The 19,252-nt window shown below is 40.6% G+C and overlaps 1 protein-coding gene across 1 annotated transcript in view; it reads right to left on the minus strand.

Moving 5' to 3' along the window:
• The window catches only part of LOC124551117 (ATP-binding cassette sub-family B member 10, mitochondrial-like), a 115,649-nt gene that overhangs the window by 25,211 nt on the left and 71,186 nt on the right, over positions 1–19,252 (minus strand). Inside the window, exons 6-8 of the mRNA XM_047126064.1 lie at positions 17,982–18,213; positions 9,373–9,662; positions 5,884–6,111 (exon numbers count right to left, since the gene is read on the minus strand). Of these exons, the coding sequence (XP_046982020.1) occupies positions 5,884–6,111; positions 9,373–9,662; positions 17,982–18,213 (750 nt within the window). The remainder of the gene's footprint in view (positions 1–5,883; positions 6,112–9,372; positions 9,663–17,981; positions 18,214–19,252) is intronic.

Consider the following 19,252-nt stretch of genomic DNA (forward strand, 5'->3'; position numbering starts at 1 on the left):
TCGAACATAATACGTGTTCCAAAATTCTACAACTGATCGACGTTAGAGATATAGGTCTATAGTTCTGCACATCTGTTTGACGTCCCTTCTTGAAAACGAGGATGACCTGTGCCCCTTTTCCAATCCTTTGGAATGCTACGCTGTTCTAGAGACCTACGGTACACCGCTGCAAGAAAGGGGCAAGTTCCTTCGCGTACTCTGTGTAAAATCGAACTGGTATCCCATCAGGTCCGCGGCCTTTCCTCTTTTGAGCGATTTTAATTGTTTCTCTATCCCTCTGTCGTCTATTTCAATATCTACCATTTTGTCATCTGTGCGACAATCTAGAGAAGGAACTACAGTGCAGCCTTCCTCTGTGAAACAGCTTTGGAAAAAGACATTTAGTATTTCGGCCTTTAGTCTGTCATCCTCTGTTTCAGTACCATTTTGGACACAGAGTGTCTGGACATTTTGTTTTGATCCACCTACTGCTTTGATGTAAGACCAAAATTTCTTAGGATTTTCTGCCAAGTCAGTACATAGAACTTTACTTTCAAATTCATTGAACGCCTCTCGCATAGCCCTCCTCACACTACATTTCGCTTCGGGCAATTTTCGTTTGTCTGCAAGGCTTTGGCTATGTTTATGTTTGCTGTGAAGTTCCCTTTGCTTCCACAGCAGTTTTCTAACTCGGTTGTTGTACCACAGTGGCTCTTTTCCATCTCTTACAATCTTGCTTGGCACATACTCATCTAACACATATTGTACGATGGTTTTGAACTTTGTCCACTGATCCTCAACACTATCTGTACTTGAGACAAAACTTTTGTGTTGGGCCATTAGGTACTCTGAAATCTGCTTTTTGTTACTTTTGCTAAACAGAAAAATCTTCCTACCTTTCTTAATATTTCTATTTACGGCTGAAATCATCAATGCAGTAACCGCTTTATGATCGCTGATACTCTGTTCTGCGTTAACTGTTTCAAATAGTTTGGGTCTGTTTGTCACCAGAAGGTCTAATAAGTTATCGCCACGAGTCGGCTCTCTGTTTAACTGCTCAAGGTAGTTTTCAGATAAAGCACTTAAAAAAATTTCACTGGATTCTTTGTCCCTGCCACCAGTTATAAACGTTTGGGTCTCCCTGTCTATATCCGGCAAATTAAAATCTCCACCCAGAACTATAACATGGTGGGGAAATCTACTCGAAATATTTTCCAAATTATCCTTCAGGAGCTCAGCCACAACAGCTGCTGAGCCAGGGGGCCTATAGAGACATCCAATTACCATGTCTGAGCCTGCTTTAACTGTGACCTTAACCCAAATTATTTCACATTTCGGATCTCCGTCAGTTTCCTTCGATACTATTGCACTTCTTATTGCTATAAACACACCTCCCCCTTCACTGTCCAACCTGTCTCTGCGGTATACATTCCAATCTGAGTTTAGAAGTTCATTACTGTTTACATCTGGTTTCAGCCAACTTTCTGTCCCTAGTACTATGTGGGCATTGTGACCGTTTATTAATGAGAGCAGTTCTGGGACCTTCCTATAGACGCTTCTGCAGTTTACTATTAGCAGATTAATATTGTTATTCCCTGTTGCATTTTGCCTACTCCTACCTTGCTGCGTCTCAGGGCGGGCCTAGGCAGAGAATTCTCTAACCTAAAAAACCCACATGTGCACTCCACACGTACTCCGCTACCCTTGTAGCTGCTTCCTGCATGTAGTGCATGCCTAACCTATTCAGGGGGACCTACATTTCTCCACCCGATAGCGGAGGTCGACAAAAAAAAAATCCAGACTTTTCCCTGCTTTCTCCATTAAAAATGCACTTTTTTTTGATAAAAATACAATTTCACACAGGTGAAGATACACCATAACCCAGGTGGAAATACATTTCCATGTTAAATGACAATATACTTTTCCTTGGAGCTGTAAAACTTGTAAGCCCTTTGAATGGTGAAGGTTTTATACATTGGCATAGATCTTCCTGGCACTTTAGGAAACGAAATCCAGCAAAAAACAACAAGTTTTGAAAAGATCTTTGGTGCACGGCAGCATGTACACTGCATATTTTCAAATTACAAATGTATAAACATGGACGTCAAATATATCACGGTAGCTTCCAAAGCAATGAAATCAAGAATGTGCTGCACAATGTGCTTTTGTCAGCCAATCATAGCTCATGTCACATGATCTCACCAGCCAACAATAACAGATATTCATAGCATATGATGCATGGTTAGTCAGCCAATAGCAATAGCTACTTAAGTAGCATGAACACACAAATCGAAAAGTTAATGGTTTAAATTAATGTACAGACAGCTAAACTTTCATACATAATACTGCTTGTCAAAATTGGCAGGATCCTAAGAGTACAGCTTAAATTGCAGTAGCTGAATATTTCTGACAAGGACGATTCCAAATTTCAGTGCCCTTTGCCAAACATTGCATGTGTTAGCTGGCTGAAGGATAATTATTAGTTTTGCTATCATTTTTGGTTGCAATCCTTGAAAGGACTAAAATAAAAAATGAAAACCCAACCTTGAAGCTTGGTCTTTTTAGTGTGTGTTACTCTTTAAGATATACCAAACATAAATGTGTCAGTAAAATTTTAAATAATGGCATAAATGGCTGGTCTTCTGAGACTGAATTTTTTTTTAAGTGGCTGGTCCTCAAACTGTTAAATTTCGAATGAGAGTCTAATGCTCTGTGATTTAAGAAATCTATCACACATTATCAAACTTAACATAATTCATCTTGCGTAAAAAGAAATTTACTTTGGAAGTAACACTTCTCAAATCACCGTTCGCAATATTTTCTTGCAAGGTGTTAGAAAAATGAAAAGTTGTCATGTCACACACATAGAAAGCAGCTTGTTGTTATTAAGTGTTGCATAGTCTTCATCCTAAAGCCTTTGACACATTTTGCTGCTGGCAAACGCTTGTGTGTGCACTGTGTTTTGTATTGTAAATGGTGCATTTTCTTTGCAACTAAGTTTTACTTTGGTATTATTCTCTTATTTATATTTTATTGCTGCAGTATTATTCTGCAGTAGTAGGCTGAAGTAAAATTATTTGTTACAGTATTAGTTCTTATTAGACCAAAATTTAACTGAAAACTAAAATAATGAAAAAATTCCACAATTCTAAAAATTCCCAGGTTTTCCCCAGACTTACCAGTTGTACCAGGGTATATTCAACTCAAGTGTACTACTGGTACCAGCTGCTCATGTGACAGTCCAATGCTGGCATAAGTCATGGCAGTGTCTGCCAGTTCAGTTCTTTCAACATCTCTGTGACACTCTCCTGTGGGTCAGACAAACCTGTGACTATTCGTGCTGCCCTTCTCTGTGTACATACCATCTAAGAGAGACACAAAACTATCCCATGAAAGCCCAGTTCGAAAGCTTCTAAAACCGATTTTAAGAGATGATTTTAGTAATATAGTACAACTTCCTACATATTGCTCCCACAGGGGTCATGAAAACAAGGATTACAATTAAAGTGTGCACACAGGTGTTGACAGTCATTCTTCTTGTGCTCCATAAGTGAATGGGATGGGAAATAGCTCTAATAATTGACAGAAGTTGAAGTATCCTCTGCCATGCACTTCACAATAGTATTTGCAGCACTGATACAGATGTAAGTGTGCCAGTTACTTGTCTAGAATTAGGATAATACGATGGGTTGATGTGGAGACGTGAAAGAATGGCTGTAAGGATCTATCGTGTTAGGACAGTTTCAAATCTGAGAGGAATTACTGCTATCAGTGAATGCAGGGTGATCCTGATCAGCTTCTGAGTCAACACTACAAAAGAAACAGTATGTCCTGAATTGGCCTCACATGATGAAAACTGAACAGTTGCTGACTTGATGCATATAATGTGTTCCAACAAGTTGACTTCTTTTCAAAAGATGCTAGGTGTCAGCTACCCAAACAGCCGAATGAGATGTTGAATCCGATGATGTGGTATGGCATATTTCCACCCAGAACCAATTTTCTGATTTTTCGGGGGCAATGTTTATACACTGACATGAGCCCACTTATTCAGCTTATCATTAACAGGAACCCTTTTTTTTTTTCTTCAATATTCTCAGAGACCAAATGTTGCCCTTCTTCTAGTCTTTGAGGTGAGTAAGCTACAGGCACTTCCGTCTTCGGGTTCACAGGGCTGCACACATACATTCCCAGTTCGACGAACGCTCGAGCCCCCTAATGCACCTCGACTGATCTGTGAAATCATTGGATCTTAATCCCATGGAAAATGTCTGAGACTGTTTGGAACAAAAGGCAAAACATAGCCATTGACATCTCAACAATGTAGGCTGAAGAGCCAAAGAAACTGGTACACCTGCCTAATGTTGTGTAGGTTCACCGAGAGCACGCAGAAGTGCCGCAACACGACATGGCATGGACTCAACTAATGTCTGAAGTAGTGCTGGAGGAAACTGATACATGAATCCTGCAGGGTAGTCCACAAATCCTTACAAGTATGATGGGTGGAGATCTCTTCTGAAAAGCACGTTGCAAGGCATCCCAGATATGCTCAATAATGTATATGTCTGGAGAGTCTGGTGGCCAGCAGACGAGTTTAAACTCAGAATAATGTTCCTAGAGCCACTTGTGGCAATTCTGGATGTGTGTGGTGTCACACTGTCTAGCTGCAATTGGTCAAGTCCACCGGAATGCACAATGGACATGAATGGCTGAAGGTGATCAGACAGAATTCTTACAAATGCATCACCTGTCAGTCATATCTAGACCTATCAGGGATCCCGTGCCCCCCACCATTACAGAGCCTCCACCAGCTTGAACAGTTTCCTGCTGATATGCAGGGTCCATGGATTCATGAGGTTGTCTCCATACCCGCACACGTCCATCCACTCGATAAATTTGAAATGAGACTCATCCGACCAGGCAACATGTTTCCAGTCATTAACAGCACAATCTCGGTGTTGACGGGCTCAGGGGAGGTGTAAATCTTTATGTCGTGGAGTCATCGAGGGTATACAAGAGGGCCTTTGGCTCTGAAAGCCCATATTGATGATGTTTTGTTGAATGGTTTGCACACTGACTCTTGCTGATGGTCCTGCATTGAAATCTGCAGCAATCTGCGGAAGGGTTGCACTGCTGTCACGTTGAACGATTCTCTTCAGTCGTCATTGGTCCTGTTGTTGCAGGATCTTTTTCCAGCTGCAGCAACGTCAAAAATTTAATGTTTTACCACATTCCTGATATTCACAGTACACTTGTGAAATGGTCGTACAGCAAAATCCCCACTTCATCACTACCTCGGAGGTGCTGTGTCCCATCACTTGTGTGCCGAGCTTAACATTATGTTCAAACTCGTGTAAATCTTGATAACCTGCCATTGTAGCAACAGTCACCAATTTAACAACTGCACCAGACACTTGCTATCTTATACAGGCGCTGCCAACCACAGTGCTAGATTCTGCCTGTTTATATATCTCTGAATACGCATGTCTGTACCAGTTCCTTTGACGCTTCAGTGTAGTAAGTGTATGGGATTAAATCATCAATTAATGGGCTCATCTGAATATGGCATACCTTCCTTGCCAAATTGAGTTCATTCACAAGGTTGGTTGGGAGTTAAAAGTCATCCCCAAGGCTAGAGGTGGTGTTACATGGTATTATTGTGTGTCTCTTGTGTGCGACATGACTATCTGCCAAGGTATCGACAGGTAATTACACTAGCCCTGGAAAGAGGATTAGACAGACTGGAATTTTCAAACCAAGCAACTGGTGATGTTTGTGTATGAGGTATTGTCAGACAGGAAGAATAGGAGGCAGCAAAAATTAGTAAAAAAGCAGACTACTCACAAGAAACATCTAAGTAACAACTTTAAATATGCTTCATGAAACACAGAAGAGAAAATCTACCTTGATGAGTGCGCGGGCAATAGCCACACGCTGCTTCTGTCCGCCCGAGAGAGCCACTCCACGCTCTCCAACTGGTGTGTCGAAGCCTTCGGGCAGCTGCTTCTGGATGAAGGTGAGTGCATTGGCTTCCTGGGCAGCCCACTTCAACTGGTCCTCCGTCACTGAAGCAGGGTCATTTGCACCGTACAGAATGTTCTCCCTGACACTGCACGAGAATAGGACTGGTTCCTGAAATAGGCAACGAAATTCAGGTGCTAGAGCCACACTGCCCTGTCCCGTACTTAGGCGTATTCTTCACAGACATTAATATTAAATTAAATTGTTGAAAATGAATGAAGAATCTTCATTGGTCATTGATCATTTTGCAATGAAATGGGCTTTGTCAATGACACAGATCATAATAATTAGGGACCTGAAAATTCACATTTGCAATAAATGTGAACATGGATTCAAAACCTACCTACAAATGCAAAATTACCTAATAAATGCTATTTCACAGCAAATTGCATAAAGGTGAACTATTTTATCATAAATAATTTGCAATATCTTTCTTCTGCAGACAAATGCGAAAATGTAACCAATTTTCGGTTACTGGTATTGCATGCTGGTGAAGTGCAAGTGTGAATAAAAATGTGCATAAGAATGTATTTTCAAAATAAAGAATATACCTATGAATGAATTCAATGACTTATCAGTGCACTTTCAACCCTTTCAGGCCTGGATTTTTTCTGGAGGCAGGAAAACGTTCCTTTATGCTCAACATGATTTTTTTATGCACGATTTATATAAGTACGTGCACCGGTTTTCAATACATGCTTTGAACATTTGGCTCCTTTTTATGGACTAACATTAATAAATATATTTATAATTCAATAATTACCATGCAAAATAACACTGATAATATTCAATTATACAGTGGAGTATAACGAACCAACAACTTCAGTTAATTCTGGCAGGTACATGCTGCTGCACACTGCTACATTCACTTGTTGATATTTTTACAGTGACGCCTGCTATAGAGGGGAGCAATTGTGCATTATGAGAGGATTTACGAGTCATATATACAAGGGGCATTTGAAAAGTCCGTGCGAAGTTGGAGAGATGGCACCAACGGCGTGTATCGAGGTCATGTTTAGTTAGTAGCATCTTTGGAAAGAACACACACCAAGTTTCAGCTATATTGGTCTGTTTCTTTGTGTTTCGAAGTCGTGTTAATCAAGGAAGTCGAGTGATTGTCAAAAGGTGGACGAAAAAGAATTTCGTGTGGTGATCAAACATTACTTTATGAAAGGAAAAACGCCTCAGTAGACTAAAGAGAAGCTTGATAAACATTATGGTGACTCTGCACCTTTGATTAGAACAGTTTACAAGTGGTTTCAAAATTTTCAGAGTGGCCATATGGGCACAAGTGATGCTGAATGTTCTGGATGCCCTGTGGACATTAAGACTCCAGAAATCATTGATAAAATCTATGATATGGTGCTGAATGACAGAAGAGTTAAGGTGCACGAGATTGCTAGTGCTGTGGGCATCTCGAATGAATGGGTACATAATATTTTGCATAAACATTTGGACATGAGAGGGCTATCGGCAAGATGGGTTCTGCGATTGCTCACGCTTGACCAAAAATGGAATCGTGTGAAGTGTTGCAAGGATGGTTTGCAGCTGTTCAGGAAGAACAGATGGGTTCTGCGATTGCTCACGCTTGACCAAAAATGGAATCGTGTGAAGTGTTGCAAGGATGGTTTGCAGCTGTTCAGGAAGAACCTGCATGACTTTAAGTGTCGTTTCATCACTGTGGATGAAACATGGATACATTACTATACTCCAGAGATGAAAGAACAATCTAAACAATGGGTTACCAAGGCAGAATCTTCACCAAAAAAAGGCGAAGACCATTCCTTCGGCTGGAAAGGTTATGGTGACTGTCTTTTGGGATTCGCAAGGAATAATCGTCATCGACTATCTTGAAAAGGGTAAAACTATTACAAGTGCATATTATTCATCATTATTGGATCGAGCTGCAAGAAAAACACCAGCAATTGGATCGCAAAAAAATCCTTTTCCATCACGATAACATACCAGCATACAACTCAGTAGTTGTGGTCGCAAAATTAATGGAAATAGGATTCCAACTCATTTCACATCCTCCCTATTCTCCAGACTTGGCTCCCTCGGACTACTACTTGTTCCCCAATTTGAAGAAATGACTGGCAGGACAAAGATTTTATTCAAATGAGGAGATGACTGCAGCAACTAATAGCTATTTTGCAGACTGCACAATTCCTATTATTCGTAAGGGATCAACAAATCAGAACAGCATTGGACAAAGTGTAAGTCTAAAAGGAGACTATGTCAAAAAATAAAAAAGGTTTACTCCAAACACAGAAGCAGCTTTTATTTTTGCATAGACTTTTCGAACGCCCCTCGTATGTATGGTACATGATGTTTCAGCCGAGGAAAAATATTTCTGTTGCAGCTAATACGCACTAAATACAAATGTACACAATTGTAGTCAGAGCATCTAAAAGGTGTAAGATATGCTCTGTGATGCACACCATTTGAATGATCTCTATTACATACAAATCTGCATATGCCAACACAGCTGCGGGACCTAGTAGCTTAGAACAAATAAAGACGTATGTTTGGCTGCTTGATAAACTTGGTATTGTGGACACACTAATGTGGCAGCTTTAGCTGGGGAGGTTGTTTGAATTCAAGTAATTGTGCAGTACCAGTTACCAAATATTTTGTGACTCTGCTTTGCTTTGCTTTGCTTTGCTTTGCTTTGCTTTGAGTTTCGTGTTGCTTGTTGTTCCCTTTTTTGTTTTGAAATGAGTCAAGAGACAATCCTGGTACATCACAAGGTGAATGGATAGATGATCCCTATGACCACATCACAGTTAGAACACAGTTGTCAACTGGTTGCCCTGAGAGAGGGAGGTGGAGCTTGTTCCTCTACTCTGTTCCACTCCTGTCCCCACAGACGGTCTACGTTGTCATTTGTTTATACTCTGAACTGACTTCCATATTAATGTGCCCATACTAGCGACTACAAAACAAAAACTAGTCAGCGTGTTTCGACCACACAGAGTGTCTTCCCCTAAAGGGCAAATATAATTATTTTCGGTTCCATTTCTACTCTCAGTAAACCACTCATTTTATCTTCAGCACTGTCAAGTATGGGACACACACCTACAAACACTGACAAATGGACTCTGCAATATGCTTATCAGGGCTTATACATTACAGATTCGAGATCAATGTTCTGCAGATTTTTAATTATCGAATAGGATGGGAAAAAAAGATAACATTGTGAATCACTTTAAATCAGAGTAACCTTTTAAATTAGTATGTCTTATCATTTACAAAAGATGGAGAAAAAAATTGGCACTAATTTCGCCTAAGATGGATGCTACATTTTCAAGTACATAACAATTATGTAAGCAAGTATCACTGTATGAATTGATGCAAGTACACTTTCATTACCTGACTGACAGTGCCTATATGAGAACGCAGCCACTGAGGATCCAGGTGGTGGGTGTCCTCGCCGTCGAGCAGAATGCATCCACCATCGGGGTCATATAGCCGTAACAACAGTGAAGCGATTGTGCTCTTGCCCGAGCCACTCGCCCCAACCAGTGCCGTGATCTGGCCGGCGGGCACTTTCAGGCTGAGCCCCCGGAACACGCCGGGACTCTCTCGACGCACGGGGTAGCAGAAATGGACATCCTGGAACACGATATTCCCGACTGGGGCTGCCGCTGGAGTCAGACCACCTGAAATGAGATACTCTTGTCGCGAAACAATCATGAAGATCACTACTTACATCACTGTTCACTTAACAATAAAGTCCTCCTATGATGCCACATCGAGCAGACACAATTATTTGTTTCCACTTTTATCCAAGCATGTTTAGGTTCTTGTTGGCCTGTCATCAGTGGGTTTGTTTTATTTACTGTGAAGAGTATGTTACACTGAGAAGCAAACATATGTAGGTCGGGCCACGGTTGTCATTTTAACTGTAACAGGGTGTATATGCGGAAAGGGGGGGGGGGGGGGGGGGGAGCATATATATATAAAAAAACCGTATTTCCAAGTTAAAAATACACTTTTCCGCAGGTGAAAAAACACTTTTTCCTGGGTGAAAGTACATTTTTTCCACGTTAAGTGACAATATACTTTCCCTCGATGCTATTAAAACTTATCAATCCTTTGAATAGTGAGCCCTAATATATCGGAACAGAAATTCCCAGTACTTTAGGATACGAAACCCAGCAAGAAACAACATGTTTTGTAAAGATGCGCGCAACATTTACGGTGCATATTTTCATATTTCAAACATATTAACACAAATTCCACCAAATACAACATGATACCTACCGAAGTACTGAAATTTCGATTGTGACACGCTTTTGTTAGATAATTATAGCTCAAGTCATGAGATCTCGCCAGCCAATGACAGCAGATATCCAGAGCCATAGAGCATGTGATATAGTTAGCCATTAGCAACATCACTGGTAAGTAGCACGAACACACAAATGGGGAAAGTTAATGGTTTACATTAATTTGAATACATATAGTTACAAAAGAAGCTAAGCTTGCACATATAATATTTATCAATTTGAAAAAATAACATAAATATGACAAATTAACCTTCTAACTTGGTCTTTTCTTAGCCTGTGTTATCCTTTAAGATATGAAACACGAATGTGCCAGTAAAATTTTAAGTAATGGCACAAATGGCTGAGCTTTTGGACCCGAAATTTTTCCAAGTGCCTGGTCCTCAGGGTTAAATTTTGAATGACAGTCTAATGCTCTGTGATTTAAGAAATTCATCCCACATTCTCATATGTAACATAATTCATCTGGCTTGAAAGAAAATTTGCTTTTAAAGTAACGCTTCTCAAACCACCATTCGCTATATTTTCCCACCAACTGTTTGAAATGTAAACAGTTATGATGTCACACTCTTCAAAATGAGGCACACAAGAAAGATGCATCCAAAGCAGTTTTTTGTTATGAAGTATTGCACTGTCTGTGACACATTTTGTCGTCAGCAGACAGTTGTGTGCACAGTGTTTTGTTGTTGTACGTGGTGCATTTTCTCTGCAACTGAAGCTTTATTTCGGTGTTATTCTCTTGTTTATGTTTTATTGCTGCAGTATTATTGTGCTGTAGTGGGCTAAAATAAAATTCTTTGTTAGAGTGTCAGTTGTTACCGGTCAAAATTATAAAAATTTAACTGAAAACTAAAACAATGAAAAATTCCTGTAGTTCTAAAAGTTCCCGCATTTTACAAGTTTGCTAGCATATGTTGCATTATTACACCAAATTCTGTCATATGGCATAATCTTCTGGGATACTGTAGCTTAGGTGTGTTTATTCTACAGAAGTGTGCAGCAAGAATATTGTGTAAAATTTTTAACTGAGCATCTTGTCAAAGACATTTCAGGAGCCTAGGGGTACCAATACACACAGTGTGTTTGTTTTAATTTGAGACAACTAAATATCTTGAAGATGACTCATTGTTTGAAATAAATTTTCTAGGGGAAAGTTAATATTTGTAAAGCAGACATACAGATGTCTGTCTGTGCTGAATCTGGCAACCTCCTAACCATCCCATCTGCATGGATACATACACTCTTTTAGTGCTTATTTGGATTCTACACCAAAAAATACGTACGGTTTACTCAAACCATTGTTTCCTGTTCATGGTACATGGCACTGTAATAGACACATGTCAAGTGTGCCCTGTTTTTGCAATTAACAACAACTGATGCATTTGATTCTACATTTAATTTATGATGTAAATGTAAACCTTTGTGTTCTAATGGTTGATGCTGATGTCCAAACGTTACTTAAGTGTTGCAAACGTGATTGTACAGTACTGTAAAATGTGTATTAGATGGAGTCTGATTTTGTCGGTATATTGACAGCTAACAGTTGCCTGTGTCAAGTTAAAATGCTTTGTTTTGGACTGATGAATAAAGATTTTTAGAGATAACTGCAACCAGTCTTTCAGAATATAGAGCATGTGGGAGTTGTTGCCCGCGACAAAGTTTGTGTCGTGTTATGTAACCAACATACAGTACGTGGAAAACATAAGCTATGTTTTCCTATGTGATTTGCGCAGCAGGATGAAATTGATGAATAATATTAACTCTGACCAACAACTCCCACAATGTTGCAATCAATCATCAAAAACTGTGAACCGTCTGACAATGTGTCACTTGGTGACTTTATGATGGGTGTGGTATAGTAAAAACTGAACCATCATAAAAGGTGACTGGTTGCAGTTATTTCTAGAAAAGGTTTAAAGATGTGAAAGTAAAATTACTCAAAAGAAAATTTTTTTAGTACTGAAAACTGATGTGTAAACTGCAATTTCGGAGATAAGAAAGCAGTTCAACCACAAAATAAGTAGAAAACAACAACATACTTTGTGAAAAGCCACTGAAATGAGTACTTTGGTAAAGGATATCATGATGTACATCACAGGTTGTACTTCAAAATTATTTACTTGCCAGACTGACATTTGGTCATATAGCCTATCACGAGTTGCATATACTGTGCATATCTTCACCAACCGACGTGTCTGCGAAGTATAAACACAACAATCTGTGAACCGCAGAGATCAACATCATTTTAACCAGCATAAAGATTTTATATTAGGGATACACATCAATTAATGTAGACGTGCACAGAGTATGCCGCTGATGATGGGCTATATGCCTGAATATGTTATGGCAAATAAATACTTTTCAGGAGCAAGTGGTATCATTAAGGTGTCCTTTATCAAGTATATGCAAGCAATAGAGACCCACAATACGAGATTGTTTGTTTTAAATAATTTTTTCAAGTAAGTATGTTGTCACTGAAAGTGCTTAGAACATTTATACTTGTGGAATGACAGGTCTAGATGTTATTTGATTACAAGAAAAGTTTGTGTATGCTGTGTGAACAAGACACAGCCAGGACAAAAGCACCACAGGCACAAAGATGCGAGCTGGTGCCAGTACTATAGAGACTCATCACTTGCACGAGTTCCAGCAACGCCACAGGTGGCACTGAGGATGAAGATATCGACTTCGCCTCGGCCAGTTGCCAGATGAGTACAATCCGCCAATGACCAGAACACAAGGGACAGAAGCATTTTCAGACAATAGAAGAGCAGCTCTTGCCCACCGGTTAGAGATCATCGTCGAGGGCTGACTTAGACAGGGAATGTCGTTTAGTGAACTCTTAGAAATGAACAGACAGTTGTTGTAAATTGCATTTGCTATGTACTGTGAAGTCTACCTACAATTATTTGCACTTAGCCATTGGCAGTCTTTTTGTGTTATATTACAAGCAATGTTGCAGACTTCAACATTCAACTAGTCACAAATATAAGTAAACATTTTTAACTTATTTGTGTGACTTCTTGTTACTAATTTTTTACAGTGTTGTAGAACCTTTGTTCTCCTATCTTGTTACCAGACCCTGGGGCATAGCGCTGTAATAGTGGCAGGGAGAAAATGTCTTAGCAGTGTACTGCACCAGAAGCCATTTCACGAACACACAAACTCGGCTTACCTTAACACCTGTGACAACTTGGCCTCCACAGCAGAAGCAATGAGGTCATTGTAAAACTGGTGACGAGGGTTTACAAAAGTATATACACCACTTAAGGTATATTCCTTGTATACCAGCAATTGTAGAAGCAGCAGAATCCAATTCTGTGCCACATATGTGCTCAAAAAGTAAAATGGAAATATCTTAACTTCCAAATTCAAATAAAACATTAAATAATCCAGTTTAAGGTGCGAAGACTGAAGCATGACTATACAATGTACACGCTTCTAGATGATACGTCTTTACCGCTGGTCGCGACTAGCAGCCATCTTAATAAATTGGTGAGGGAAAGTACGGCTGGAATGTAAATAATTTAAGAAGTAGCAGTAACTACCCACCAAAGAATAGAGGTGCTGAGTTACTGAATGGTACATAAACAAGACAGAGAATTTTGCTACCTTACAGACAAATCCTTTTCCAGAGCTATGAATTGCTGTGCAGACATTACACCATAGTGGGCATGACTACAAACTAGCTCTCCTCCAAAAGGATCAATCACCACCAAATGGTAGAGTCTACCATCCAGTACAGAACACCCTGCCGAACACGGCAGCTAAGTTTTAACAGTCGCTCCTCAAACTGTGCCATCTAGATCCTTCCCAGGAACCTCAGCTTCAGTGAACTGAGCTGATGGGAGTTTTCCTCACAGCACATCCTTTGAGCCTGTAATCTTTGTGACCTGAATCACTGTTAGCCTTCCGCTCCACATCATCCACCACCTCCACCCCATGACTCTAATTTCACTCATCGTGCACCCACACTCCTTGCCCACAGTCTCCCCCTTCCTCTGTTCTACCTGTCCCAGCCAATCCACTCATTCACATCATTGTGCACTCCCCAGGTCTGATTCCAGTAACCACTCACTGGTGCCCTACTCCTATCCTGTGTGCCAGCTGCTTCTCTCTCCCAGTTTTCAACCACCCTTCCCCAACCTCCTTACCTCACCCACGGTCTCTCTCTTTGCTTTGCATTCAACATTGCCACCCAATGATGCATCTAGACTGCTGGTTATCATCAGCCCAACCCCTGCATTCAGGCTGGTTCCTGCAGTATCTGGCTCAGCCCCATAGGGCCTCCCTGTAACCAGCCAGAGGGCGCAGAAGATAAGTGACACAGATACTAAAGACTGGCACCTCTTGATGCATCTGCTGCAACTTCGGTAGCCGACAGGAAAACTGTAACCTTATGCTGCGTGAGTATTCCTGCCCGGGTGGAGCCGGCTAGAGCCAGTTCCGTCTTTGCCTGCCAGCGACTGATGTACTATCACCGTTTGGACACCACCTCTGTTTGGACATCATCTTCACCACTCACATGACTGGGTTCTCGTGACTCATACTCTGGCTTCGGTGTCCAGCTCAGTGGACAAGTCGTGCTGCTCAGGAGATAGAACATTGAATACAGGCTTTGTTCTGAAGATAGACCATTGACTGGCCAAGAGAATGTAATCTATGTTCTCAAGAATCTATTTTCATTTCATTGAAGACCAGTTGTTTGTGATGAACTTTTCCTTCACATTACTAAGAATTTCTGGGGAATGTTTATTTTCTTTTGTTGTACTGCATCAGAAACAGCGGTCTGTTTGTGTTCAAAGTTTCCTTGTTCAAATAAACGAAGTTTAATTACATCTACCTGTCACATTGTGTAAGAACTGTGAGAAGTACTTCAGCCCCTCCCCATCCCCGTCATTACTCCCTTCCAGTCCACCTAACCCTTCTTTCCAAGCAAGCTGCAGAGCTACAGTTTTGGCACAGTGTATTCAGCTGGTACAATGCAGCAGAAGTAATTGTGTGCATACGTATGCACGTTTTTACAAGGTGTTGATAAATTAGTGGAGTGACCGTCGATAAATAAATGAAGGGACGCGTCGCACGGCAAAGCGTTACGTAAATTCAGTACAAATGTGGTTCCAAAAATCCTTCATCCGTGAGCTACGAAAGGAATTACGAGGGCAGTCTGAAAAGTTCTCAGTACGATAGCAAAAATGACAATTCATGCTTTCAAAGAATTTTTTTCTAATGCAATCTCCTCCAATATCAATACATTTCACTCAGCAGTGTTACAATCACATTATCCCCCACTGTAGTGTTCCTGTGGAAGTGCTTCAGAGTACCAACCTACAGCCACAATGCTTCTTGATTTGATGAAAAGAGTTGACCAGTGAGAAACTACTTCAGTTTTGAGAACAGATGAAAGTCCAAGGGAGCCAAATCTGGGGAATAGGTGGATGTTCCAGCACTTCATAGGGCAAATTCCTCAATTTCCCCATTGCCAACACACTTTTGTGGTTAGGTGATTGTCCTGGTGGAAGATGATTTTTTTTCCTTTATTAAGCCGGGCCTGTTTACACGAATGCTTGTGTCCAGTTTTGTTAGAAGCTGAGAGAAGTATCTCTGGTTATTGTTTTACCTTTTTCAAGATAGTCAGTCAATGAATTTCCTTTCTCATCCCAAAATACCAATGCCACAATCTTTCTCACTAATGGCATCATCTTTGCCTTCTTTGGAACTCAAGATTCAGCTTCTCTCCACTGTATTGCTTGGATACAGATGTGTACTGCAGAATCTGTGTTTCACCCACTGTCATGTATTGACACAAAAAGTTACTTCTGTTTTTCTTAAAATTCATCAAACACTTTTTGGAAAGTGTTGTGCAAATACATTTGTGATATGCAGTGAGCACATGCGGCACACGTCTTGCACTAAGTTTTCTCGCATTTGATTCCTGGTGCAAGATGCGACTGACATATTCCTTTGATATTCCTAGAGCATTATCAATTTGAAGCACCTTTATACACGAATTTTCCAAAATTGTATCATGCACTTTGTCACTGATTTCTGGTGTGTTTGCACATCTTGGGTGTTCTTCATGTGAACCATCTCGGATGTTTTCACGGTCACATTTTAACTCGGCCGCCCATTTCTCCATGGTGAAAATTGAAGGTGAGAAGCCACCATATGCATTTACAATCTGCAAACTAATTTCAGTTGGTGTTAAATCTTGTTTTACAAAGAATTTAATCACTGCACGATAGTTGATTTTTCCAATTTTCAATGCCACATACACTACAACTGTTTCAAAGAATTGCCTACAGCCAACTGTTGCCTGGAATGACTTGAAATGTTACACGGTGTCTACTAACATGTGTACCAACTTAAGGGGGAAAAAAATCACGTGAATAGTGCTGCGACCTCTGGGTGATGAAGAGAACTATTTGAAGACCTATGTACCTGTAGTCACACCTCATTATATGTGCATTTTTACTTACTTTCTTCTTTACAGATGGTCTTGGAAACTGTTTTTGGTTTATCTGATTGTCTTTTGTACAGCATCAATGTGTGGGGTGGAAACATTTGTGATCACCTTGTTCGCTCCTTACTGGACAATCAAATCTACAGATTCTCATAAATGAGGTGCTTCATTTACTCAATAATGTACCTCTAGACGACATCAAATAGATGTAATTTATGCGTGATAGTGTTCTACTCACTTTATTCTGAAGCACCAAGTAGGGCCAGTCTTTCAAGGAAGCAAGGAAGGAAGATATATTAGGGTTTAACATCCTGTCGACATGGAGGTCATTAGAGATGGAGCACAAACGCAGAAACATCATTTCGAAGGAATTGTCCTGACATTTTGCTGGAACAATTTAAAGAAATCTTGGAAAACCTACACCTGGATGTCTGGACAGGGATTTGAACTGTCAACCTCCCAAATGCGAGTCCAGTTTCTTAACCAGTGTACCACCTCACTCGGTCAGTACCTGAATAAGCAGCTTCCAAAATGATGGACGAAATTTGTTTGAAGAGTTGAGGATGCTCCAGTGTGTGGCCTGCCTAATCACCAGATCTCAATCCAACGTGTTTTTACCCCCGGGGACATTTAAAATATTTCACATATTCAACTCCCATACCTAATGTCAGTGTTCTGTGGGGGCATATCGAAAATGTATTTGACCAAATACGACCTACTACAAAACTTTCAAGAGAGCAGAGCAAAGCATGAAACGCAGTCTCAGGGCATACCGTGAAGTAGGAGGAGGTCACTTTGAGTAACTTTTATAAATATACATTGTGTGTGTGTGTGTGTGTGTGTGTGTGTGTGTGTGTGTGTGTGTGTGTGGAGGGGGGGAGGGGAATTCTTTATGATTTTTGTGTAGTGTCAGTGTACAGAATAATAAAGCTATAACACACCATTTATTTGTATGTCATTAGAAACAGACTGAATCATATCATGAAACTCTAATAGTTATGCGGTTCATGATATAATCGAATAAAAAACTGAAACTCAGTCCATCTAAAATTATTTAAAAAAAACTATTAATTAAATAATTATTAAACTTAACTTCTAGTCATCTCTTCCATCTTTATCTGAAAAAGTTTTACACACACACACACGCACACACAAACACACACACACACACACACACACACACACACACACATTTTTCTTAGTAACTGGTAACATTGTACAGCTAAGTGCACCTCTAACTGGGATTGCAGGCTGCCTGTCCACAATCTCCCAGAGCCGTGTGCTGGCGCCGAGGCCACGGCTGAGCTCCGAGTAGAAGCTCGTGAGGCCCCCAAGAGAGATGGCCGTGTAGGCAGCGTACAGCAGAAATGCCGACAGCTCGCCGACGGAGAGGGCACTCTGGCCGACCATCACCCCTCCATAGTACAGCACGGAGAGGATAATCACGTTGCCGGAAAGTCCAGTCTGCACAGCAGAAGAAAAAAAGAAAACCGTACAAACCATCTGCACGTCTACAAATGAGCTATGTTAAGACTTTTAACATTAACTTCAAAGCAGATGGTTGACAGAAGTCATTTTCAAGCATAGGCTGCTGTTTTACTTTGAATTTTATTTAAGAGTTCACTAGTTCATCTCCTTAGACATTATCTAGCTGCATCACAATAAAAGCTGTTGAGCTTACAATATGAACACAGTTTAAGTGTTGCGGGCATCGTGGAAGGCTGGGAATGGAATGTCCTTTAGGGCACACATAAATCCAGTATCCACACTGCCGATCGTCGTGCAATGGTATCCTTTCCAGGTTATCTTGAGCCAGGAAAACAAAAAGAGTCTGCGGGAGCAAGGCTGGGACTGTCGAGGGTCTGGGGGATTGTTGCCAACCAATTTTTTATCGATAATCCCCCACTGCCTAGGTGCCTTCCAGGGTCGTGCAATGAGTGGTCTGATACATCCGAGTCTTTTTTCAGTCTTTTGAATGTTTCCAGAGGATTAACTATCAGTTTAACACTCATTCTATGGTCTATGTTCGAAAGTTCATGCTCACAAGTCACACTGTTTACATATTTTGATTTTGAAGGGCATCCAGTGTACGTTTCAGCAGACCACCAAACACGGATTCGTGTGGGGACACGTCCCAACTCTCCGAGAGTTGGAGAAAACTGGTGTTGGCTGCAATGAGGAGATAACAACCCCTATCAATTAGCCCAAGTGAGCAGACTGCAATCCTACCAAAAGGAGTGTCAGAACAGAACTGGTGATATTACTCTCTGGATAAACCTCATATATTCCACATATCAGTGTGGAGGGAAAAGCAACATCTGATGTCATCCCTAGAGAGAACTTCACACAAACCTAGTCGACACAAACCCAACTATTGCAAGTGCGAAGTTCATATGTAAAAGAAGAAAAAGTGCTGCTAAATACATCGACATGCATCCTGTTTGATTTTAAGACACTACCTCATCATGTGTGTTTTCACTTCAATAGTTACACGAACTTTTTT

The sequence above is a fragment of the Schistocerca americana genome, chromosome 9, assembly GCF_021461395.2.
Source record: "Schistocerca americana isolate TAMUIC-IGC-003095 chromosome 9, iqSchAmer2.1, whole genome shotgun sequence".
Classification (NCBI taxonomy): Eukaryota; Metazoa; Arthropoda; class Insecta; order Orthoptera; family Acrididae; genus Schistocerca; species Schistocerca americana.